A 27,605-nucleotide genomic window follows, 5' to 3' on the forward strand; every position below is an offset into this window, starting at 1 on the left:
ATAATAACTGGAGCAGGTATGATGCGGGAGGAATGGGAATTACAGAATTGATATGGGTGACACATGGGGGCTTGTGGGAAGCACTGACCTTGCGGATTAAACATCCGAGAAAATTACAAAAAACATTTATCAGCAACATTCATTTGTAAATCTCATTTTAATCTCTATTTAGTGGATGTGGCAATCTCCAAATAATGCACATCCAGTTAAATACAAATTGCTTTGCCTGATGAGATTTTGTAAGATGTGATAAACCTTGAGGCACACAATAATGTAGGAGCGAAATTTGTGTACGCATCATTTTAGACATTACTCTAAGGTTAAGTTCTCAAGTCCATCTCAAGAATAATGTTCAGATAGTAAACTACGTCATAAATTCTGTGTGTGTGTCGCTCTCGAAGCGAACGATTACTCATTCAAGGTCTACACAGGGATTGTTGATACCAGACTACCGCACAGGTACACACACTAGTATGTTTTTTTTTAACCTTTTGGCGGTTCTATTTTACAAGGCAACAGGGTAGTCAATCTCTCACAGATATCTTTTTAATCTCTTTCTTTCTGTCCTTGCATGTGTTTGATTTATGTGGCTCAGCAGGCCATCAGGACACGGAGCCATCCCCTCAATACTCTCCTGTCTGATGTAGCAAGACACGAGCTCACGCTGGCCTGCTTATCTCAACTACAAGAAAACATCCAACCACAAAGTGTGACAGAGAAATAATACAAAGGAAAGGAATACCTTGAAAACAAGAGAATTTGGGATTACACTGAAGAGTAGAGGAGGAGGCGGGACATAAGGGAGAACTAAACAAGACGCTAGCGGCCCCGTGAGGCTGAGCTTTGGCGAAGCTGTGAGCTGAATGCCAAAGCATGGCGACATGCTCGCATGCTGATACTTAGCAGGTATAATGTTTACCACTGTCACCATCTACATTTAGCATGTCAGCATGCTATAATTTGCTTGTCAGATAAAACGTTAATTGAGGGGAACGTGTGTACTAAATTACACTGCAACACGTCCGAGAGTTGACAAAAGACGTCACTAAGAAAACAGAAATGTCAACTGCATGGTGATATAAGAGGAAAAGTGAGGAGATCACCAAAGTCAATTGAATCAACCATGTGGGCATCATGGTTATCTGCACACAATTGAATGCGATCCATCTAGTTGTTGTTGAGACATTCAGTGTAAACCAAAGTGGTGAACCCAGCAACATGCCATAGATTGACCTTGCACCCTAAAGTGGTGGACTTTAAAGGGAAACGTTACCGATTTTCATCCACCTCTGTGTCACCACAGTGTGTGCAGACGAACGGCGTTGGAACAGCGGCCAACATCCCCCAGAGCCACCAACACACGGAGCTCCCTGCCCATCCGCCAGCAAAAGTCCACCGGCAAAAGAGCGAGAGATGTTACATGGAGGGAACCAAACACCATTCATCTGCACACACTGCGCTGACACAAAGAAAATTGGTAAAAGTATCCCTCCAAGGCCACATTAAAATCATAAAAATCATTCCTTTATCCTCCAATATCAACGTGATTTTCAAGTTTTATTAGGAAAAAAAAGATTAGGACCCCAGGAGGACAAACAACCAAGTTATGAAAGCTAATGGAGATCTAAGAAAAGAATAAAGAACAGTAAAATTAATGAAAAAAATAGCTATTTAAAGAACATCAGTAGAGAAGGAGTACATCAGAAATGCTAGTCATCCGGCCTCTGAGTGGGTGGGCCAGTGTCCATGTTTGATTGACAGCTGAGCCAGCAGGGGAATGGAGAGACAATGTAAACAAACAAACAAATGCAAATCATGTCTGTCAGTGTAGACAAAGTAGCAACAGTCTGAACAGACTGGGCACACTGTCATGAGACCAAAAATATGAAATATAAATCATTCCCTTTCGGGCATTTTTTTCCTCAAAATAGCACACAGGACACGTAATTTACAGAGCGGATCTGTACCCTGTAGCAGAAAGCAGAAAACTATTTAATTTCAGACTTTAAATCCAGTAAACATAGAAAATCGGTTTACAACTCAAAAGTTTGATACAAAAAAGAGAATGTAAGAAATAAAGACTTCTAAAGTCCTGTAGTGTGTACAGGATGAGTCGAATGCATCACAGAGCTCGCAAATTAACTTGATTCATTCAAGCGTTCACTGCCTTTTCATCCCTAAACTGTAGTTGGTTGAACTTCACGCAGTCACTCATGCAACAAATCTCACTACAGCAGACATGCGCTGACAGTTTAAGGTTATTCTGGTGCCAACTTCTCTGCCCAAAGTCATAAGAAGGAGAAGAATAGTTTGATCAGCGTTGCCCGCTGGGTCCTTCAGGAGGTTACACGGATTCTGCTGGTGCCCTGCTTGTTTATGCTGCATTACATTGTTCACACTCTCCTCAGCTGAACATGCAGAAGCACAGCTGTCTGCAGAGAGGCGTCCAGCCTCTCGCTGGTGCAGCATATGTGTCCGTTTCTCCGTCTGCCGGTCACTTCCCAGCCCTCATTCTCTGTCTGCCTGTTTCTCTAGGTGCCACATTATGTCGGTGTCACTGACTGGTCATGTCGCTACATGCAGGTTGGGGTCTGGTCCAAGTGTCTGCCGACGGGAGGGTGACATCCGGTGAAGTGAACTGGGGCTTCATCTGGAGGTTTTCTGACCAGGACACACAGAGAGAAAGCTATCTCTATTTTTCATATGAGCGGGTGTGATCCAGCTGTGACTCAGAATGAGTGACGAGGACTAAAGTTCCAGCTTTCTTTATTAAGGGCAGAGTCTGAATTTGCGTCACAACCTGAACTTTCATCCACTGGGCTTGATGTAAAAGAGCTGAGTTGTTGTGAGCTGGTTCTGGTAATAAATAAAGGTTTTAAAAAACGGAGATGACAGTTATTTAAATATACATTGAAATGGTGACACTGTGACAAAACAAAATCTTTACAATCCAGGTAATGATATTCTAGCCTAAATCTCACAAACTCAATTTTTGACAGTATGGATTAATATTGTAAAACTTTCACACAGTTTTGGTGCCTTTTTTTAGGTAAAATGTGAGAACATTTTCAGATAAAACAAAACCAAAAAGGATAAATCTTACATCGTCTGTTGGTGCTTTACAAAGTGACCCCCATGATTGTTTTCCCTCACCATAACCTCTTATTTCAACCTCTTAGTGAAGGTTAAGGAACAACTGGGAACTTGTTCGCCCAGTTGTCATGGGCGAAATTCAGTTCAATTTCCATATTTGTGAGCACTTTAAGAACTCATTGTTAATGTTGACTTAAAGAAGGTTTATTCTTTTCCTTGGAAACAGTTATTGAAAAAGCAATCTCACCAGAAGGTCATGGAAGCAGAATATGAACTTAAGTTTCTACCCCACCCTTACACAGTTACATAAAAGATATTCATTCATTTTGACTCATAAGAATACATCAGTGAGTTGTATAGAGAATCTAAATGTATACAGTGTAGCTACAAATTCAATTTTCTGAAAAGTGAGTTCCATACGTTCTCCAAGTTAAATATGACAAACACAAATTCAAGATATCTTCAATGAAGTTCTGACAGTTCAAACACCAAGAAGAGCCAAGTGAGTGACATGTTCCTCCCTCCAGGTTTTAAATGATCAGTTCATTTTATAAAATGGATGCTTGGGACAAATAATCTGCCCTGGCATTTTGGCTCAAACCGGCTCAAACCGGCTCAACACAATCAATCACACCCCACCCATCTTTGCTAGATTAAAAAAAAAAAATCATCCAAGAAAAGAAACCCAGCCCAGTGTTGGCAACTCCTTTCCAATGAAAGTAGCTAGCAGCACTAGCTCCAAAAGTCGCTAAATCTCGCGAAACCCTGCCAAGTCAGCAACACTGACAGCTCGTCCCTTCAGGCCTCCCTCCAAAGCCACTCTCCCAAAATGATCATAACGAACATAAACAACAAATATGGCTATTGTTAGTACTCACAGGAGATTGTGGAAGCAACGTGCAGTGAGTGCACAGGCGGAGTTCACGCAGGTAGGCAGGCAGGTAGCCCAAATTCAATTATTTAACAAGATTATTACATTCCTGCAGCAGCCGCAGATTTTGTTTTTTTTCAGGGAAATAGATTTATTGATTGCTGTTGGGAAATCAAGAGAATTTCAATAAATATAGCAAACTAGAATTACTGTCTTGCGGTTGTTTGCCTCCGCCAACCAGTCAAGTTGCAGTGTCTATCCAAAATGTCATCACTTCATCATTTCGTCCTATGAGACTCATAATTAGCATATGTAATATTGTGTTATGGGCAAAGATATGTTTCGTGAGGTCACAGTGACCTTTGACCACTAAAATCGAATCAGTTCATTCTTGAGTCCAAGTGGACGTTTGTGCCAAACTTTAAGAAATTCCCTCCAGGTGTTTCTGTGATATGATCCTAACCCACTAGAATGGACAAAACGAATGTACAGACGCACATCCTGAAAGAATAATGCCTCCAGCCACTGTTACTGCGGGCGCGGAGGCATAAAAAGGTTTTTGAACACCATATGAACCCGAGCTTTAAGCTATGAAAATGCAGCGCTTTCAGTGGACTTTTGAATGCTTACTGCACAGTCGTCAAGTCGCTGCCACCGGTGTTTTCCGAAGTAGCCCGTCTAATGAGGATGTCCCCTGTCTGTGCAATCAATGCAGTTCGTAATGTGTTTTGTCATCAAATATTTTGCTAATATTTGTCAGCAAAACTGAAGAGGACTTTTCCCTCTCTACTCGGCAGGACACAACCTCTCAGCTGAGCGTACGCACACACACACACATATTCATTTAGAGCATGTGTGAGCGGATATATACAGATAGGCACGTTTCTCTATCATCATCACCTCTTCGTTGTCAATTTAGAAAAAAGAATTAAAACAATGGGGCGATCTACCTGTTTTATGGGCCGGTCAGACAAAGAAAAGGGAAAAAAGACAGTTGTGTCGGCCTAAAAGGCACGTCGGCCCACCGGGAAAGTGCCCGGTCTGCCAGATGGCCAGTCCTGCCCTGGGTCGATCCAATCATCAACAAAGAGATTTTGGTCTACACCAGCTGATATTGCCTCTAACCCAAACAAACACATAGTGAGCCTTGTCAGACTGCAGTGAGTGAACTAAATTTGTGGATTGTTTCTACAAGGCTCTCATATTAACTTCCTCACTGACAGCTGCAGCCCTCCAATATGTAATTCTCTTGTTCACAATCTGTAATAAGATCAAAAACATGCATGTCAAGGTTCTCTAACACACGCTGACAGTTAAGCTCTTTGCATGAGGAGTAACCTCAACAAATTTGCCAATGTGAGGGCAGTGAAGTTGTTTGACAATTTTCTGATGTTCCCCTTTTGCCCGCACAGCTTCAAGTTCAGTTTGCTCCGCACTCTTCTCCTTCCTTAGTCCTGACCTAGACTCCTTCCCCAGCGTCCTCCTTTGGGCCAACTTGGACCGAGTTAAAGGAGGGAAAGTCTACCCTCGCCGCCTCCGCATACACCACTCCTTCCCTCTTGCCATCAATCTCCCCATCCCCCCTGCTTCTTCTTCGATGCTCGGGCTAATTAACTAAAAACCAAGAAGAGATTTAATATAATTCAGCAGCGAGAACTGCCATGTCTTGATCCAGAAACACCCAGAGAGAAACATGGTGGCTGGAGCCAGAAACCACCAGGAGAGGGAAAAAAAGGAAAACACGCAAATCTCTCCAGCAGCACAAGCTATCAGAGCACTAGGAGCTGGAAGCTGAAACTATGAAATTCTCCTCACATATTTTATATCTTCCAGGGCTACATTTTAATCAGACACAAAAGTAGTTGCAGGCCGGGCATGACCAGTATCAAGGCAGGGGGGGGAGCGGGAGTGAGGCGGATGTGGAAAAAACATGCAAGAGGAGAAATGGGGCGATGGAGTGAAGGATAGAGGCCCGATTGTGACGGTTGTGACAGGCAGGTGGCAGGTGAGAAAGGTGTAAGATGAAAGACAGTGAGAGAGAAAGACTGAGAAGTACTATAGACTGAGAGAGGAGCCAGCAATCTGTGACCAAATGGTTCTGCAGAGTGCTCGCTTCTCCCCTGCAATCTCCTGACCGTTCTCCATTAAGCTCGCATCCAGGAAACAATATCTATAAAGGAAGTTTTGACATGGGAAAACAGTCCGCAGGAAAACAAATCCTGCCTTCAAAGAAAAGAGAAAAATCACAGCTTGCACAAGCATACTGTCTTTCTTTCATCTCAATAATGTACTGTAATGTAATCCCATGTACAGTAGCTCCTGAAATCCTGAAATGACAAACAACAATGCAAAAAAGACTCCATTATTTCATGTCTTCTTCAGAAAAACATGAAATCCCTGAGATTCTTGTATGTGCAGCATATTTCCGCAGGATCTCTTTTTTATTAAGATGCTGAGGTTCAGTGCATAGCGAGGCTTACCAGAGAGGTCACAATCCGAGCTGCGTTTCCTGTGTCTCTTATTTTTTTTACTCTCACCCCGCCTCAGTTCTCCAATAAATTCAATGCATGTCTGAATTAATGCATTACAAGCCACGCTGGAGATATTAAAAAATGATTTTTAAAAAACTAAAAAAACTAATCCCTCCTCCACAGTCTCATCTGTGGCGGGGTCCTCACACTGAGCTGACCCTGAGCGCTCTCTGCTGTCTGCACCATGAGTTATGATATTTGGTGTCACTCGGATTACACTTAATATTTCATTTGCACATAATCCTTTTCTATATTTCTCCCCTGGCTGTGTCACTATTAATCATTGGACGTTGTGAAAACCCAAGGCTGTTTAATACTATAGGTGCTACACTCATTTACAAATATTGCTTGCATACGTAGGAAAACATAAAAATAAATCAAACACCTGCATCTGCAGTATATATAGCGGTAATTTCAAATTGTGCACGTTAACAGCCAGGCGCCAACATTGCACACACACATTTTCTTTTTTCTTCAACAATTCAGCGCTCTGTGTGAGCCCGTGTTCAGTTCTCATGCTTGTCTCTCGCACCAGTAAACACACATGAACGCATCAGAATACACACTGCTTTATCAAATAGAAAATGTACGAAGCACAGCGTGTTTTCTCCCAGGGGGAGCTGGAGACTAGGCAACACACTGACCACGGGCAGCGGCGGGATGCCATAACTGATGGCCCCCGCCGAGAGCCGAGCTACTCATCATGCATGTATGAAACAAACACGGTGCCCATCATCGGGAGCCAAGTGTCCATTCTGATGTGATTTATCTCCAAAGCTCAACTCTGCTCCTTGCAGCCAGGAAAAACAGAGAGGGAGGGAGAGGGGGGGGGGGGGGGGGTCGAAAAGAGAGATTAACACACTGCTCACATCACGAAGATGACTGGGGACCTCTCAAAGTGGAGCAACACCAGTAGAGCAATCCAAAGTAGGGCTGACCCCTTTACACCCAGAATCTCCCCCTGCTGCTATATTTATTAAGTCATGCAAAAGAAGACAAGAACAACAACAAAACCGCAGTGGAGACTCAGCAAACTAATAGTTAAATACATAACTAGAGAAAACAAACAAAAAACACACAACCTCTCAAAAAAGAGGAAGTGTTCTGATTGACAAGAACTTTCAACTTTTCAATTCTAGTACGTACCACTATGACACCTGAGTGTCAGTACATTACCAAAACAATACTTGTTTTCCGTGCCATATATTGAGAAATATAAACATATTTTTCCTAACGCACCAAAGTTATCAAATATTAAATATTAAGCAAGACTAAAGTAGGGTGACCATATTTTAAAACCCCAAACCGGTGTACCACACGTTCATGCACTAACACATGCAAGCACTAAAGTCTCATCAGGATAGGGAACAATTATTTGAGCTCTTAGTATATTAATACACGTAAAAAGCTAACTGTAGCGTTTTTTAATAAGATGATTGATTGAAAAACATGCAGACAAATACAGACGTGTTTTTATACTGGGTTTGGTAATAATGAGTGGGACAAAACATGATAAACATCTATGTAAGCGCTTGAAGCAAGTATTACATAGTAAATATTATTATAATTTTAATTGTGACGAAAACCAGGACATTTTAGTGTTTTACAGGTATTTTTCGGGACACAACATGAACCTGGGACAAACAAACAAACTTGGACGTCTGGTCACCGTAGACTTAAGAGTCCCCAGTCATGCTAGCGGCACTGAGAAGATGCACTTACAGGGGTGCTTTGAGCTAAAAGCTAACATTAGCATGCTAACATGATGATATTTAGCAGAGATAATGTTTTCCATGTTCAAGATCTTTTTTTGGCTTGATAGTAACGTTTGCTGGTTAGCACTACACACAAAGTACGACTGAGGCTGATGGGAATGTCTTCAGTTTTGCTGGTATTACGTCATAAACCAAAGTGCTGGAAACACATCAGACCTGATGATGGCACTAGAAGAAAAGTTAGGGGATCACAAAAGTCATAAGGAGTCATCCTCTGGGGATCACGAATGCCTTTATAAAATGTCAGGTTAATCTATCCACTAGTTGTTGAGAAATTTTGGTCTGGACAAAAGTGTTGGACCGACCAACATTGCCATGAAGCCATGACTCCAAGGGTGCTAAAATCAAGTAGTCATACGCAATATATGTCTAAATAAAATTAAGTCTAAAAAAAATGAGGAACTATCTAATCAAACATCAGGAAACAGAATTACAAATCTGAACAGATATTCAATGACTAACCCCAAAAAGTACAAATACCCAGCCTTACTGCCTGCAGTAAGTCACTGTTAATATTTAAAAGTGTACTCAAACATTTTGGTCTCACTCTGAGTTCAAGTCAACATTTAAAAGGTGAGATGATGGATGAAGTTGTGGAGCTCCTCCCTGCCCTTCTTCTCTGTTCCGGAGGACACCGTGCGGTGATGGATGTGTGCCCTCCTAGCAGACAGCGTTACAGGGCCATGACACAGCCAGCTGTAATGTCCCTTTATCGGCTGCAGCTAAGTGTTCATTTTCTCCCCTCTGCCTTCGTGGCCGTATAGTACCTCAATGGTAATTGCTGTGTAATAGATAGGCTCTTTGTCTATCACACCTTGGTCATGACAACATGAACAATCGGGGACTCGCATACACTGCATTCCTGAATTTCCCCTCTTGGTTGTATACGTGTGTTTATGCCTGTGCTTGGGGATAATTAGTTTTTATCAAAGCTCCATTCTATGCATGTACGTCTGTGCCATGTATTTTTTCGGCAAACAGATTACGAGTAATATTTTCGAATTGATTCCTTTTCAGACGTTATCGCCTCCACATGCATTTTTGCACCTTTCTTGCCCCCCACAACTCCTCTCAGGGAGCAATTTTCCACAGTCGCTCCATAAGGCTTGGTGAGTCATACACAGTACTATTGTAATAATGCTAGCCCATCCATTGGGGCAGGCCAGGATGCATTAAAATGCTATGTGAGTGTGTGTTCTGCGCTGAGGGTAGAGCTCAGTTCAAAAAAGATCAGGTGTGGTTATCTTGACCTGGACCTCTATATGTGCTTTGCCTGCTCTGCCCTCATCCTCCTTCCCTTCACTCAAGGCGAGAGGGGAGGCAGAAAGAGGGAGAGAGCAAACAGAGGATACAGAGAAAACACAGAAGTTGTGTCAGTATGACTGCCTATGAGCATAACAGAACAACGGGAAACATGAGAGTTTCACAGACATCCTGTTTGCTCACTATCATCCCAGCCCACAAACAATCTCCAACATCACCGCTTCCTCCTCCACGGCCCAAGCTGGCAGTTACACAGAGAGCCGTGTTTGGAGGCTGGGCGGTCGGTCAGGCCATGAGACACGAGACCCTCTTGGGGTTGAGGCAGCAGCTGTCCACAGGTCTCCTTCTCCAGACTATCCTGGCAGTGAAGCTGCCTGCCATGGACTGATGTGGAGCCCGGCATCCAGCAACAGGTCAGGGATATTTCATGCTATCGCATTAAAGCTTGCGCTGTGCATTGACTGTTGAAACACTATTTCCCCAAACTGTGTTACCGCTGGACTTGTATGAATTACAGAACGGAACGATTTTTTTTCTCACCTCGAATTTACATTTGGTTTCAGCCTTCCCCTTTAGTATATTAGTTCATTATTTGATAAACTGTTACATTGAAAAGCTGACTTTGTTTTGAACTTCCCCATATTGACCAGATTGAAAAAGCTAATTTCGCACAGTGACAGTCAGCTGATTATACTTCTGTACGTTCATTAAAGGTATAATGTGCAACAGTTTCCTAAAAAACAATGTATAGACTGATACAAAAATAATCCTTCTATTCACTTATGACCCACTATTAGTGTGTGTGTGTGTGTGTGTGTGTGTGTGGGGGGGGGGGGGGGGGGGGGGGGGGGGGGGGGTCTGTATCTGCAAAGATCCTGCTTTCTGCCTTTATTATCTGTTTTCTCCTTATTTTGCTGTGTGTTTTCTGGGCGTCAACAGAGAGCATTTGGACCCCAATAAGCGGAGTGTGCTGCCCATTCTCATTCACAGGTCAAACACCTCCGCTTTGTCCCGCCCCTTGGCGACAGACAGGCACAGGGATGGATGAAGCGTGCCTTGGGCTGCATTCATTTTAAATCCGGCACCTTACCGCAGGTATATGGATAGGTGTCGATGTGTCTATTTTTTTTTAAACGTAACCGCCGTGAAACATTTCGAGAATAACGTTTCATTCTCCTGATTCACAGTTTGTCCTCTTCGTTCACTCTCTAGCTCGCTCCACCACCACTGCGCTCTCTCTCCCTCCCTCTCTGGCTCGCTCATTGAGCCGGAGAAGAGGCGTACATTTTTAATGCTGTGATAACAAACAGAAACCGACAATGTGACTTCATATTATACATTTAAGATTCTGAATTCAAGACTTTTAATTGAATTTTAACAGTTGCATTATTGCTTTTTTCTTTTTGGCATATGTTTGACGGCGGACAGTGTAGGAATGAGGTGGTGGAGGTGGAGGAATGCAAAAATGGTCACACGGTCATAATTTAATCTGGGGCGCACCTGCATTACCACTTTTACTAAGGTTAAGGATCTACAGTTGTATTGTTTTGACATATTGAGGAGGGGGTGATGGGAGGGGTTTAAAGAAAACATTAACAACCAGATCATTTTAGAAGTGAGACAGAAGGTTCAGCCTCCCTCCTTGATCGAATATACCAGCGCTTCACATTGGTTTGAAATTCATCAGCTGAAGCATGACTTATACGCCTTCTGGCAGATACAAACTGAACACCACATCACTTTATGACAGCCTTGACATTACGCAACACAGTTTGTTGCTTTAATGCAAGTTTATTTGGCTACTTGTTTGACCGGGCAACCAAACCCAGCAAAAATACTGGCATTCCCATAAACTTTCCACAAACAGTTGACATTGCGATATTTTGATTAGGCTTTGTACACCTGGAATGGTATTTAGAGTAACAACACAACTCTCAACTATGCAAACACAATCTGTGCAGCCATTTAAACGTTCCCGTTGTCAGCATGATTGCAGTTCATATATTCAGATATGTGACAATTTTTATATGCAAGCAACATGAATAAAGCAATTTTTTTATATAGACCACACATTCAGAGACTTAACTCAGCCAGTAAAGATAGTAAATCACTGAACAAGAACCAGATGGAAATAGGTTTTGTTGTATCTGATCATTGCCATCATGCCATAAATTGTTAATATATGAAACACATTTTGTTTACCATTTTATATTAACTTGAGCTTTCTGTAAATCCACAAGAGCCGAGACGAGACAGGAGGAGGTGTTTTATTCAAGTTGTCAGCTTCTGCTTCTCAGATTTCCATATTTTTCTTTCCAACATTAAAGCTTCAACCAATTGCCAACGTTATTTGCAGTTATGTGAAAGCCCACCATCTGGCATTCACAACCGAGTCAACCAAAGCAAGACACTTATGACAGCTGGAGGCGAGTTTGTCAAATTAAACAGAAAAATGTACTTGATTTTTCTCAAAATCCTGTCTTTTCGCACTGTGAGTACCTTGTCCTATTTAAAAAAAGCATTCATTTAGAAATTAGTATGAAAAACAGATATAGATAAAACAAAGGACAAAAGGAGAGCAAATACCTCACAACATAAGTAGCCTAAAGCATTGTAAAAAAAAAGCCAGGTGATGTAAAAAGAAAAGTGGCAGACAACAGGAATAATAACATAAATCATTCCGCTGTTCGACTGTGCATAACAGGAGATATTACTACCAGGCTGAAAGGAGGGAGCCAACAGATCATTTAACTGTGGTGAGTTTAACTGTGTTTGTACACAGGGCCTCCTGTGACACCTTCTGCTCAATGATTTGCAGATTGAGAGCACAACTAACTTCACTCCATCAACATTTGTTGGTCTTAGGATGCAGATATTAATTAGGTGACCTGGACCGATCAAAAAGCCCTGAATTTTTGCTGGTATTTTAAGCCATGCTAACAGTATGGCTCTAAGGATGGCAATGCCAGTCCGTTGCAATGAACTTGTGATGTTCATGTCGCCCGGTGGTTGATTCATCGTGACTTTGGTGATCCCGACTTTCCCTATGGCACTGTATCCCCAGTTGGATCTAGGCATAGCTGGTATAGGCGAATTATAGCCAATTAATCCATGGGGGGGGCCCCATAGTCCTGTTTTAATATGAATTTTTCAAAAGATTACAATACTACAATTACAGTCTCGCGGTTGTATGCCTTCGCCAACCAGTCAAGCTGCAGTTTCATGTCATGTTTTTCTTACTTGACATTTGTTGGAAATTGTCGTAAGAGCATATGAATTCTTGAGTTATAGCCCAAACATGTGTTGTGAGGTCACATCGACCTTTGACCATCTAAATCTAAACAGTTCAACTGGAGTCCACGTGGACGTTTGTTCCAAATTTGAAGAAATTCTCTCCAGGCCTTCCTGAGATATCGAGTCCACGAGGATGGACCGGACGGATGGAGAACTTGATTACATAATGCCTCCAGCCACGACTAGTGTGATCTGCTTCTAAGCAGTTTCTGTGTGAGAGTATGAATCCAATGATTGTAAAGGAAAACCACCTCTGTCTGGCAGATTGGTCAGTATTATCCAAGATGATATAACCTAAATTGTCGGAATAATTCTCCTGATGGTGGCGTAACAAAAAAACAGCTAAATTTTAATATGAAATTAAAAATATATGTATATAATCAATTGAGGAATGAAGTGTTTCACAATTAATTGAAGACATAAAAAAAACATTTAATATATTTTTTTGCTTCATGTCTAAATTGTGACACAGAAACCTGGTCGCCTTATTGCCGTGTACAGCCATCATTGTTTCTATCATTTTATAGCCAAAATGATCTCACGTGAACATGAAAAGCTCCCATGTGCATATAACAATTTATTAAAACTGATGTAATTCAATAACCAAAGATGATATTATTGGCAACTTTTCATTATTACAAAATTTGGCAAAAAGATGTTTAGTTATATCTGTAACGTTAAAAATCGTTTTAAAATGAATCAAAATTCTGAGTTCTAATGTGGGTCTTGACTTTAAGAAGTTTAATAAGGAGCCAACCCTTACATTAGTTCTTACATTAGTCCTTACATTAGTTAGATGCCAGTTGCATGTATGACAGTGAAAACAACACAGCACCTCTTCCCAGCTGTTTCCTGTCTACCCAAAGAAGTGTGATCTGCCTCTGCAATTAAACTTGAGACACATCTGCTGTTCTCCACACGGACGAGAAAGGAACTTTTTGGAAGACGCTGAAATGTGAAGACGCTCTGAACTGATTGAGATAAAAGTGTCCAACACATTTATTTTTCAAGTGTGTGGCAATAAAAAGTCCACTCCCTTATTATCCTCTCATTTGTGTTCTTCTCACATTTATGTTTGAACATTTCTAGAAGGACTTTGAGATATATTTGAAATGTGCTTTAGACTTACACACAAACTTGATCCTGTCCTCCTGATTTACTCTCCTCTTGTTTTTCTTGCAGCAACACAACAAATAGGACTTATGCATTACAATGTAGAAGTACTATTATTATTATAAAAAGTGAGAATCAGCCGTGTAACGCAACTAACATTTACATTAGTACTGTGTTTAAGTACACATTTGAGGTGCTTTACTTTTGTACCTCCATTTCATGCTGCTTTGTACTTCAACTCCACTATTCTGGAGGGAAATGTTGTGTTTTTTTGTCCATAAAATTGCAGATTCAGATTTTAAATACAAAATACATGATCAGTTTATAAAATATGACGCATTTTTATAGATTTACCTATTGGTTAGCTTTATGCTACTTACACATGAATGCATCAGTAATAATAATCCAATAAAAGTGTAATTGTCACAGTTTGTGAGACAAACAGTTGCCGTCCCTAACCTGTTCCAAAGAGTATAGAAGCAAAGAGATGAAACTCTGGTGCTTTTTTGACAACCGCTGCTAGGATTTTTGGACCCTTTTGCATTGAAAACGCCTGTGATTGGAGTCAGTGGCTATGGATGTAAACTAGCAGATAAATTCTGTTTTAGGTAAATCAACTTCCCATTCTGAACCCTAAAGTAGGTCTCATTCAAATCATTATGTCCTGTTGTAAAGTTCACTAATACCCGAGTCATTTTCCTCTGCTTATTGAACGTGCATCAGACCCACTGGACTGCGCCGCCCTACGACATCCTGTTCTGCTGGTTTCCTGCTAGATGTATGCGGCTGTTATAATGAATATACTGGCTGTAACCAGCACTTTCTTAATTAAAGTATCTTAAAAACACACCAATGCTGTAAAACCTGTGCTATGTTCCCAAACATGAGACGGGCATCCTTTGATATAGAGTCCTGCAGGAATGAGTCCTAAAACCCAGAAATTAGTTAGCATGTTTGCACTTCCGGTTCTCTCATCTCAAAGTCAATGGTACAGTATTAAATACGTCAGTAAATATCCAACTCGTGAATTGAGAAGCTTTTACGTGACTTTAAAAAGGCGGTTGCTTACAATTGGCCAAATGAGACGACTTAATGTCATCAATCCAAACTCTTCGCCTTTAGCTTAATGGTGGTGAAGTGACGTCATGTGACGTCAGCTTTTTACATCTGGTGATTGTATTGACATTTCAAACCTGTGGAGTGTTTGTGGAGATTATCTTGCTGAACAAAACATGTAAGTTTAATGAATATTTGTTTGCCACAGAGCTTTTTTTCTGCAATAATCCAAAATCCAATGGACACATCCCATTGGCTTTTTGTCAAGGGGACCAGTATGAAAGGTTTGGGAAACACTTCTTTAAAGGCTAAGCACCATTCAATATAAGTTCTTTGCCGCTTCGCCAGACTTCCACATTCAGATGCTCACCTGCTCCCACTTCCCTCATCAGTCACTCACTACTTATACCAGCCCACTTCCTTTGTTCCTTTGTCGCTTTATCATTTTTGCTGTATGGAGTTTTCATTACCTGTTACCTGCCTGCCTCTTGGTAACTCAGCCTGAAAGCCATTTTCAATAAATCACCACATCCATCCCGCTGCCTCATCTGTTTCATCTGTGTTTGGGTCCTTCCCTGCTGCCTGCCCTCCCCACCAAGAGAGTAACACTCAGAAAGGTAACTCTTCTGCATTATGAACACCTTTTCCTTTTGATACCTTATGTACAATTTGATTATAATACGTGTGTATTTACTTAAGTAATAGTTTAAATGCAAGAGTTGAACTTGTAATGGAGTATTTTCACAGTGATACTTTCACTTTAAGGTGCTACAGGTGAGGATTCTTCCTCAAATCGTTACTGAGATTATCTAAAACAAAATAGCGATGAAATGCATTTACTATGGTTTAATAGTAGCCAAATCTCTGACCGAGGAACCCCTTTAACATCCCTATATCCAACATGAACTGTTGGCTCCAACAGGAAGAGAACCAAACACCAGCAACAGGCCTTTTCAGCAGAGAGCGTCAGCAGCCGCAGCTGTCAGAGAACCAGAATATGTTCTGGGTTTCTCTTCCTTTGTGCCTTAAAAATAATACCATCGCCTTATCAATAATTTCTGACATAATGCTCCCTTTCTTGGAAGCTCAGGTGCAGTCGAGCTGTCAGTCAAACACAGGGTGCACACGTTGTTTGTAATTGAATTTTGGCAGCGTAGTACTTATTGTTTTTGCCTGCTGTTTGCCTTCAATATTATTACTGGATCCTCTAAGAATTGCAGAAAAGTAGTGGGATTATGACGCAGTTATTATACATACCATACTTTGTCTTTACATTTTAATAAAATGTTTTAATCAAATCAACAACAGTGCAATTATGTTTAGGTTTACAGTCCTACATGAGCCCCTCAACCTGAACAGTGATGACAGGTGCTTGTACAAAGCAGGACCTACAGGTCCATAATGATGTTTTATTTTACATTAGTCTAAAATATATGACATCTTCACACATTTAAATTAAATTCCCCTCTCCTTAAGGCTAATACCAAGCCTAGGGTGGAACTGTTCACTGCACCAAGCAAGTGATAAATCATTTCTAAAAGTAATGGGTTGTCAAAAATGGGGCACAGGGCTGTTGAAAGGGGAGAAAAACAAATTAAATAAAAATGGATTGTTGCTTAACCTTAAGCAAACCATGTTAGAATCCATTAAAACACTGGATGAATCTGTGCCATTTTTTTGGGTTAAAGAATGCTTTGATCTCTGGGAACAATTTCAGAAGCAATAGATATAGCAATAATGTGATTGCTTCTATCATCATGTTTCAACAGATTACATATCTAATCGGTTTGTGAATAGAGAATATAATTTGCGCAGATTACAGACCAGTGGTGCCTCCTGCTTGTTGAAACTGGGCCGTTTGACAGTTTAGATGATCACAGACGGACAGATGGATGGACAAAAAGACATAGAGGGTGTGTATGTTTGTGTGCGTGTGTGTGTGTGGGGGGGGGAACCAACAACCACCTGGTTTAATCTGTTGTTTCCAATGGCGTGAATATAAATACATAATGTGGGCACGAACATGAGGCGTGGAAACAAACGGCGCTGGATTTCTCATACAGATTTCACCGCGACAGAAATGCAAAACTATGCAGAATATACTATGAGACACGATTGCAAAGGAAGGAAGGATATACAGCATAATGATATTAAAGTGACTCAGTTGCTGTAATATCCCTGGGGTGTATAGCTAGTTGTTTTATGGGGGGAGATAAGAGGATTTTGTCAGGTTGAGATGCCGGCTAATGCTATTGTTCCTACTGGGAGCATTAAACAGCAAAGAAGCTTTTCACACATCTTTTCTTCTTTTGTAGTGCTGTTACTGTAGATATCGTTTCAAAGCAAAAGGTGGAAAAACATTTCGAATATTGCAGCGTTGGACATCATATGCAGGATTTTTTGCTCCTTTGATAAAAATATGAGAACCCACTCGTCGCCCAGTGTGTTAAAAGAAATACTTTTTTCAAAACACATTTCTAAAAATGACATTTTTGACGGAGTTAGAAAATACAAATGATAAGAGTTTGAAGCTATATCATGAGAGGATTCTCATCCTCTCTCACTTTCTTTTCCCGTCTCCTCTTCTTGCAAATGCTCACTGATGCACTTACTCATACTTAAACTGGCCTCTAGGTTAAGGGTGGGTTTTGTTCAAAGAGACCATGAAATTAAGTTAGAGAGATGGTTAATATTACCCTTTATTCCTTCCCCTCCGCTGACTTCTGCTTCTCAGATTCCTCGCCTCTCTGTTTACCAAATGTTACACCTGCCTTCACTTCTTCACAGCCTCTTTTACCTCTTCACTTATTAATCCCTCAAGCTAATAGCGCTCCCAAGGATGGAACTTGTCATCTTATGTCAGCCGAATCACTGCGTCATCTACACAGCATACTAAACAAACAAGACTCTTATTCCCACCCGACTCCTACATCTTTTTTTTTTTTAAACCCCGATCCGACACAATTTCAAATGGCACATTACTGAAAAGCATGGCTGATATAATCTAATACCGAGTCAATCCTAATACTTGAACCAGAGTTGCACTCTCATGCGGTGGAGGCTCAGCAGTCCCACTTTGCAGCAGAAATGATTTGCATTCAATCTTCAGAAAAAGCGTAGGTGTTATTACCTGTCACAAAACAACATAGCCCCAATCTGCTAGCAGCCAACAGGGTGTTTTTAAAAGAAAATCTGTGTTTGCAGAGAATGCTGGCTATATGGGCCACCAAGCAAATCTGCAGTGAAAGTTCCCCATCCGTTCGCCCCCTCAGCTCTTTAGACCTAACACTCCAACTAAGTGATGTTTATCTGCTAATCAGACTTGTTTTACACTTTCATGGATGCTTTTCAAATCTTAAATAAAAAACTGATTAGGAAAAGGAAAGGAACAGGAGAGGGTATAAGAAAATGAAGGAGTCAGAGGTGAGGGAGAAAAAAAGGAGGATCATGGTGAAAGGTCATGTTTTTATTCTCTTTCATTTCTTGCTGCGGCCAGAGACATACAGACGACAGATGGTGTGTATTTGCTGGGTCAGACAATGTTTCTCTTTTATTCTGTTGTATTGTATTCCATTATGTGTGGATATTTTTATACAATAACTACCGCTGTCAGTGTAAAGCAATCAGAAAAACGCTCTGATATAGGCTAATGCGCACAAACACAAAAACGCGCACGCATTCAACCAGACTGCATCAGCAACATCAGAGCCAAATTAGCCGTAGCCTACAAACTCTTTGCCATAGCGATGCCGAGATAAAAAAAAAAAGAAGCCACGGGCGGGTTTAACTTCTGAAGAAATATATAGAGGAAGTTGCTGGGAGCGCAAACAGATACGTAGATAAGAGAGGCTGCTTAACTGGGAATAAAGGGGGAAACGCTCAGACGGCAGAAAACTGCGCGTTTGGAGATCCGGAAAAAAGTCCCACACCCGTCTATTCAAACTAACAAAACACCATTTAAAAACGTTTAACAACTTAAATCAAGTTCCAGCCAACAGTTTTTTGCAGTTGAAAATACGGCACTATCAAATCAAACCTGCTGTTCCTGATTCCGATAAAAAGAAATATTTCAGTGACCCGATTAAAAACGTTATTGCATGCACCTTTTCCCCCCAGCGGAGTGATTTCTAGGAAACTGACCCTTTAAAATGAGAAGGCAGGTGTTTCTCTCCAAACGCAGCACCCACCTCTTTGTGGTTGGATATTTAAAAGAGAGAGTATTTTTTTTAGTTTTAGTTTTTTTCCTCTCAGGATGATAATAAACTTACCTTCCGTAGGATCCACTGGCACAGGAGAACTACGGTCCAACCGAGAACCTGCATGTCACCTTCCTTATAGCGGACCACCCCGAAAAACTACACGTCTCCCCGGCTGAACATATAAAAGAAGCACCGCGGAATCCAAGCAATCCCAACCGGCAGGCGACAATCAAAAAGTGTCTGGAAAGCAGAAACACGCACAAAGTTGTGTGTTTGTTCGGTCAGTGTCACAGTGGTCTCTGTTGGCAAACTTTGCGCGGTGGGCTTCAGTTTGTCTGGTCCGCCTCATGTGGCACATCCATGGTGTTTTTCTCCGCTCATGCTGCACGTTTGCTGGAAGTTTGCGCGGAGGCGAAGTCAGTTTGGAGGGCGGAAGCAAAGAGAGGATTTCATTGAAGGTCGCCAGCGCTTCTTGTGTTTTTGGGGATACTGACTGGTTGGTTTAGAGAGATGATATCTAACTCACTCTCTCTCTCTCTCTCTCTCTCTCTCTCTCTCTCCCTTCCTCGCTCTCCTTCTGTCCACGCGCGCGTCACGGCGCACAGCAGCTCTCGATTAATTCGTAAAACACACTGACCACGACTCCATGTATGATATTTTGTTCTATCAATGTTTGGATAATGAGTCGACGATTCTCGTCACAGCACTTGATGGGAGAGAGCATTCCAAGAATTGTGTTTTAGACTCATTAAAGTTAGTGTAGTGCATCTAAAGAAAGTAAGAGGTTGGCTTACAAGACGACTTTCAGATGCTAACTTTCTCAGAAGAATTATTACACTCATTGTTTCAAACTAGAGCTAAAACCGTCCATTGATTAAACTGTTGGTTGATCGACAGTTAGTATGATAATTGTTCATTTTGAAGTAATTCTTTCCGCTCGACAAATGTGAGGATTCACTGCCTTTCTTTGTCGTTTATGTTAGCGCATTTGAACTATTTGGGTTTTTTTATGGATGGATAGATGGATAGATGGATGGATGGATATACCGACGACAGTACCTTGTGACTTTCTTGGCAGCTTAAACTCTAGTATACAAGCAAATGGAAAACAATTGTTATCTTAGGCAAAGACAAAAACCTTAACAATTGCTTCATTTATGTGACCATGTGTGATAGAGCCCAGCGGCTAGCCAGACTATAAATTCCCGGAAAAACAATTTTGAAATATTAATGTTGCATGGATATATTGGGGCAGCGCGGCCCCACATCTCTCCCTGATGGCCAGTCCAGCTGCCGCCTGCCTGATTGTGGACCTTTAAAATGAACTGATCTGGGATGCACAGTGTTTGCTCGCCTGTCTCGCGAGTTTATCTGCGTGGAGATCAGTGTGTCTGTCAGCTGGATTGTTAAGAGTGTCTGTCTGTGTAGCGTTACATAATGCTGTCAATCAGTCATACGTATCTGACTGAGTGACTGGTGGACGTCTCTTCCGTATAAGCATAATATCTGTCTCGACTTTCTGTCTGCGTATGATGACGTGTGTCCCTTCTGGATAACTGTCTGTCTGAATGACTGACTGACCAACAAACTGTTTGTTTTTCCCCCCCAATGCCCCTTTATCTTCCTTATCTGTCTTATTGGTTTTCTTTTTTTTATCTGTTTTTCATCTGTGTCTATGCCTGTCTTTTCCAAATACTTACAGCATTCAGTACACCAAAATACCTTTTTTGTCTTACTATTCTTAACTACTTTCCCTGTGTCTCTCAACACTATTTGGCCATGAACCCAAAGATATAAGTCTACACATCAAACGCCGACGTTGCAACGCTTCCTTCTTGAGATAACAGTAATTCTAGCTCACCTGTGGAGTGTCCTCATGCTTCATCGACAAGGCCGGTTTTTGAGACTGCTGGCCAAAGTGTACATCATTTTGATGGGCCTGTTCTGCTGGACCCTGTCACAGATGGAGAGGAGTGTCAGTGTAAAAATGAGCTGCTTTGTGGTTATGTGTGAAGCTATATATCGTATATTAGCAATCTGTTATCACTCTTTGAAATGCAGGCTTTTTACAGTGCGTCTGTGGCGCTCTCTCATCAGTGTGAGAATGACACAGCACTGCCTCCCTGCGAGGTAAAGAGTCATTGCATGCAGAGGCAAACTTCAGTGCTGAGAATATGTGAATACTGGGTTTCTACAAGGGAGGAGAATGAGAAAATTGACATTTACATAATCTGGCAAGAAACCAAGAGACTAAACTCCAAAGTCAGCTAAAGTACAGGAAGTGACACAACATCACATTTCTATTCTTAAAGTAGGAGTAAAAGTATTCAGATTCATTCAATCCTATCTGAAATAAATCGCTTTTTTTTTTTACCACAAATCTTCAACAATTGTTTTTTTTCTCTGACATAATGAGGAAACATTTTAATGAACATATCTGCCAAGTCGAATGGTCATGCTGAACGCATCTGCAGACATTCACTGACCACATATTTCCTTTGTTTTCCCTACAGTATCCGCAACTAAAGCATGGTTATATTTGTATTGTGTTTTAACTCATAGCACTTCCTCCTGGTCTGGAAAGATCATGGTCTTGGTTATATATTGAAAATATCAATTGAGACTTGAAGCACAACACGTTTAATATCTAAATGAAACCACAATTTATTAAACCTAAACCTTCAGTGAGTAAAAAGCAAACGACCACATGCGGGACTCAGGATAAAAACGACAGATCTTTTGTCAAAGTAATTTGTTTTTATGCCCATCATCCACCCCGGCCACCTGCATAAGTACTCCTGTCGTACAAAACCACAGCAGTCTTTCATGCAAGAAACCTTTGCCTCTGAAACATATTCAGTTAGAAGTGACATTTCCCTGAAAACTAATTCTGGCTAAAAATAATCTGTCGGAATAAACAAATTTTCTTGTCAAACATTTCAAAACACACAAAATCTCACTCAGATGACAAAAAACTAATACAACTTAAAACATGCAATGGGTGATACCAGGTCACATGCTCCAAACAAATAGGGGGCAGTTGCCTCTACTACTTGGTCCATACAAATTCAATTTACAGTCATCTGTTATTTTAAAAGAGCAGGGCAACAATTCAACCGAAATACTGAAACTCTGAGAGACAGTCAACGTAACACTGCAATCTTATAATCTTCACTTGTGGCGCCGGCCCATATTGTGTTTACTGTGCCACAAACCGGGGGCTGTATAGTCCTTGGATGGTCCTTCCTGCCACCAGAAGATTACTTCGCCAGGAGGAGAGTCTAAAAGAGACGGACCTTCAGTTATTTCAGAAGAGATTGATCAGCGGCAGTGCTGGGTCTAACCTGTGCAACTAGAGCAACAGAAAGTTTACTGATCTGGTGAGTTCTCTGGGATCCGACCCCGGGCGCTGGGATTTGCTCTGTCTGAATTCAAGCTGCTAACTGATGGTCCGCCTCTGCTGGAGCTGTCGATCGCTCTCCTCCTGGCGAAGTAGTCTTAGTAGTCCCATAAACAAACTATCAAAATGTACATTCAACGTGATTGACAAGCCTTCAGGGCAGCTGTACTTCTTCGTACTCTCATGTCGGGCTGAGGACAGGCTGGACTATTACAAGACAGGAGGGGCTAGCTGGCTAGCATGCTCATTTCAGTAGATATCTCTGCAACACAATACATAGCTGCCTTGAGACTGTATCACCTCTTCACATTCTGTTGATAACGTTTGAACTCAAATTCGGGCCATATCTTACACATTGCACCTTTAATGTGTCCTCATTTATAAAGAATAAAACACTTCACTGGGGCCGTGGTAAGTTACTCTTTTTTGTTTCTGCCAATCTTCCAGCTGCTGTAAATCAGTGTGTTGCACCCATTGCTTCATCTTCAGTAGACCATGAAACCTTGTCTATCAAACACAGCAGGTCTCGAAGAATGTGACCATTTCCCATTTCCATCACTGCCCTCCATTCAATCTACTGTCCGTGATTTGTATGGCCACAGCACACTCTGTCCTCCTGTTTCCCTTAATTTTTCCCCACCACTGTCGGAAAGGGGCTGCCGGTGTGAGTGCAATTTCTGATCCACATTGGAAGTGGCAGGTGAATTTCGCCCAGCTGCTCCCCTTCTCTGTTCCACTTAGCAGCAACGCTCCTGTTCCGAGTCACTTGGTCGCCGCATGGTTATAGTAAATGAATGAACATGCTCTGAGCTCAAGCCGAGTGCATCTACTTTCACAAATATCATCCTCACATCATTATTCCTCTCTTTCCTCCCCAAAAGTCAAGAGAAAGTTTTTTATCATTTCCAAAACTGCACACTTAAAGGCTGCTCGTTTTTATCATCCTCGTGTTTGCAAACTAATGAGAAGTAGTATGTATCATTGGGGACAATACATTACAGTCAAGACTAAGTGCAGAGGTCTACACATGGTTAGTATTAACCAGCCTTAAAGCACGTTCCCATTAATGCCTTTTGATGGATCGACAGAAAAGCAGATGTAGGTGGAGGTGGCAAAGAAGGATAAGTAAGGAGGGCAACAATGTGAGTACGGAGGAGGATGAAGCAGTAAGTGGAAACAGGAGAATCAGCAAATAAGGAAAAGTAGAAAGGTGACGGGGAGGACGATTGGGAGAGAAGGTGGTGGAGGAACAAGGACATGGAGCAGAAGGAGGGAGAATAGAAAAGAGGACGTGGTTCTGCAGATTCAAAGAAAAGCTGGGTTTATACTTGATGCTCGTTCCACTGTAGATAATCTACAGTTTGGGTTTTGATTTATAACTCAGCTTCATATCACAGCAACACCAAACAGATGTACAGCAGTTCGTGATCAGGCTGTGTCGGGGTTTAATTACTTGCTTGGCCTTTTTTACACTTGTCATTACAAGGGTCTCATATCTGACACACATGACAACTGAAGGTTGGGAGTCCAGAGAGTAGTGGTAATGTACCTGAAGCTGTTTAGTGGCCAACAAAGCCAGAAGAGGAGTAACTTGTGCACTTTGGCAGTTTACATTGATGCTACAACAACAACAGTGAGGCTAGCTTGCTAATAACAATCAAAAAACAAACACATGAATGGATCATATTTATGGACTGCGAACGATAACAAAGTAAAAGGATAAAAATAATGTAAAAACCTTTTTAGAGGAGGTACACGTCGGCTCGTCCTCAATGCCGATTATAAATTCACTTAAACATGGTGCAACAGTAGGACGATGGAGGCAAAGCAGAAGAAGTGGAGGGAGGGACAAGAAAAGATAGCAGATGTGGGGAGAGGGGGAGGTCTGTCTGTGGAAGTATGTACTTGTTAATGTGTTAACAAACACACACTCAGGCAGTAGACACACTCCAAAGATTACACAAAATTAGATACTATTGCAGAGCTGGAAAACACTACATGTGTCATCCTGAGTCTATAGAATGAAGTCTCTTATCTTCTCAATAGGGTAAAACAATAATTAAGGATACCTATGAGTAATTGCAAGCATAGATGGACAAAGGAGAAATGCCGTTGGCATTTTTTGAAAACAGGAATTCTAATGCTAAAAATAGAGGGGCCTGCAGTCAATACAAACATAACTGCAAAAAGAAACTGAGAAAAAAAAAATAGATATGAATGGCAGATTCCTTGCCATTGCATGAGGAGCTCTGGTACATACACAATCACACTGCTCAGTCCCACACACACACACACACACACACACACACACACACACACACACACGCACACATACTGAAGCACCGATACTGGGCTGTGTAACTCTGGGGTTAAAGAACAGAATGACAAGAGGTCACCTGGCAGTAATGGAGCCTTTTGTGTGTGGAAATAGTCATTTCCCTGTGTAGTCTCGGGGTATCACAGCAGTGATATGAAACCCTGTCATTTTGTTTCCCTTTCAATTGATTTCAGAAAGGAGAACGTGTGGAAAGGAGAGAGGGCGAGAGAGGCACAGGAGAAGAGCATGAGCGGCGTGCCTGTTGCCGGTATTAGGACTATGCCATTGTCATTCAAATATTTTGTTGCAGGAAGGAAATCTGAGAGGACAATGGGAGATGAGCGCTAATGGGGAGCAAAGGGAGAAGTGGTATAATTGGATTTGATTACGTCTGTCTGTCAGAACAGGACAGGACATAATATGCGACTGGAATTATTTTGACAGTGTCACAATGTGGAAGATTCTTTGTGAAGTTTGTCCGATGTGAAGAATGAGAATTGTCTAGAGCAGGGGTCACTAATAGGCGGACCGCGGTCCGGATGCGGACCCAGACGCCGTTGTATCTGGACCCAGACCTAAACGAAAAGATAATTGAGAATTGTTACATTTTGACGAAGCGCCTCTATTTCAACCGGCGCAGATTTTCTAGCCTTTACGGCACTCGTTCAGCTGTCCAGGAAACACACCGACCAATTGCATGCGTTGTAGATTTTCTCACGTGATGCTACTCGGCCAATCAAATATGTGTATTCCGATCATTATCGCCCTTGACCATTGATCATTGACCTTGACCATTGATCATTGACCTTGACCAGAGTGAGTTAAACACACACACATGGCAGAGACGTGTGTGTGAGAATCTTTTGAGCAAACAGATGTACCGTTAGACTCTGCACACTAATTTATTTTATTAGAAGATGAGAAGAATATAATATCGTGGCTTTTTTGGATGACATCACTGAACACCTGAATGACCTGAATTTTAAGCTGCAGGACAATTCGGTGAAATTCATTTTCATTGAACAATAATGATACTCTCATCAACCTCAGCTCTGTACTTTGCATTTAGAGTTATTTCATCAACGTGTTAACATTTTCATCGTGAGCATGTTAGCATTTTAACTTAAAGTTCCACAGTGTCTACAGTCAGTGGTGCCTCACGGTCATCACTGCAGACTCTGTTGAGGGCATTCAGATGAAAACAGCCCTGGAATAAAATTGAGAATGTAAAAAACAACCCGCACCAGTTACTGGATCATGAATAGATATGTGTGAATGTGATCAACAGAAAATATTCATTCAGACTCACCCCCTCTCTCTGTCAAAGTCAAAAAGGTGAACAGGTGAATGCGATTACATGTAAACGCTATCATTTACCGCCCCCGAGCTCCATGAACAGGCCCACCACCATTAATAACATTGCAGTTAACAAGACAAGACTATAAACAGAGAGACTGTACATATGTGGCTCCTAGTGTATCAGACACCAAAACTGCCATTTGTAATGCTCTGACACAGCATTTTACAACTCTTCATCACGATGGCAATAATCTTTTGTCAAGTTGAACAGTAGGAATACAACATCACAAAGTATTCTACCAGGAAAGTGAGCTTACACGTATTTAGTTGGCCACCCACACCAAAGTTGAGCTTAGTTTAACTTGTTTTTCTGAAAAACAGTGTTTCTTTGCTGCAGCCCCCTGCGATGACGCCTGCTGCATTCCAGGCTTTGTTGGAATGAATGAGAGGGCTGCGTTTATCACACAGATAAAGCTGGTCTGAATGTAGCCTTACTATTGTTACATTTGCATTGGTGAGAAATGTTTGTGCAGCACATCTGCCTGTGACTGACAATAAAAAAAAATCTGAGCATCTTATGTCAGTTTTTCTAATACTGCTGTTATCCACAACCATTTTGTTCCAATAGTAGCAGCGTTTGTTTTTTTTAATCTACCTTATTTACAACTGATACCAGAAGTTGTAAAAAAAAAGGCCTCAGGATGGCCATGAATAATGAAGACTGATGCGTGGACTACAGATAAGACTTGGATACAAGCTGCGAACTGATCGATTCTAGCCTGTAGGCAGGGCTGAGTGTGTCTAATGTTGAAAGACCCAAAACACTTTGTGACCTCAGGTTACATCGCTGATGTGTCCAAATGCATCAGATGATGTACAACATCAAACTCACCTGACAACATGTACAAAATCCATCTAATCACACTGAGGCTGTAGACAAAACATCTTAAATAGATACATCTAAAAGCCACTTTGATCAAACATAATCAGATTGCCCCGTCTGACTCGGCCGTACACTCCAGTTTCCACAAATCCTGTATTTGATTTACACAGTTTTAGGTGCATGTTGTACTTTTGCCAAATATAAAACGGTGACTCATTGACAAAGTGACTCTACAGTTTGAGCGTCTGGTGCAACAGGATCTATTTTCTTCTTACACATTTAACACAGAAATATAATTATATGTTATATAATTAACACTGGGGCTCAGTTACCAAGTTTCACCACATTTGCAACCATTGAGATCAAATGTGTAGGACTCAAATTTGTCTGCAATTTCCGAGCGTCAGTCGTGCTGCCATCGTTTGCAATCTGCACTGCTCACAAATTGCTTTTGAAACGAGCCAGCATGGCCCGACATGAGTCATGACAGTCTCCAAAAAGGTGACATGTA

The 27,605-nt window shown here is 41.4% G+C and overlaps 1 protein-coding gene across 1 annotated transcript in view; it reads right to left on the reverse strand.

The window, feature by feature from the left end:
• Positions 1 to 19,318, reverse strand: part of nxph4 (neurexophilin 4) — a gene marked incomplete at its 5' end in the record, with an annotated part of 41,830 nt that extends 22,512 nt beyond the window's left edge. Inside the window, one exon of the mRNA XM_079156821.1 lies at positions 19,265 to 19,318. Within this exon, the coding sequence (XP_079012947.1) occupies positions 19,265 to 19,318 (54 nt within the window). The remainder of the gene's footprint in view (positions 1 to 19,264) is intronic.
• Positions 19,319 to 27,605: the final 8,287 nt, after the last annotated feature.

This window comes from Pholis gunnellus (assembly GCF_910591455.1).
Source record: "Pholis gunnellus genome assembly, chromosome: 3".
Lineage (NCBI taxonomy): Eukaryota > Metazoa > Chordata > Actinopteri > Perciformes > Pholidae > Pholis > Pholis gunnellus.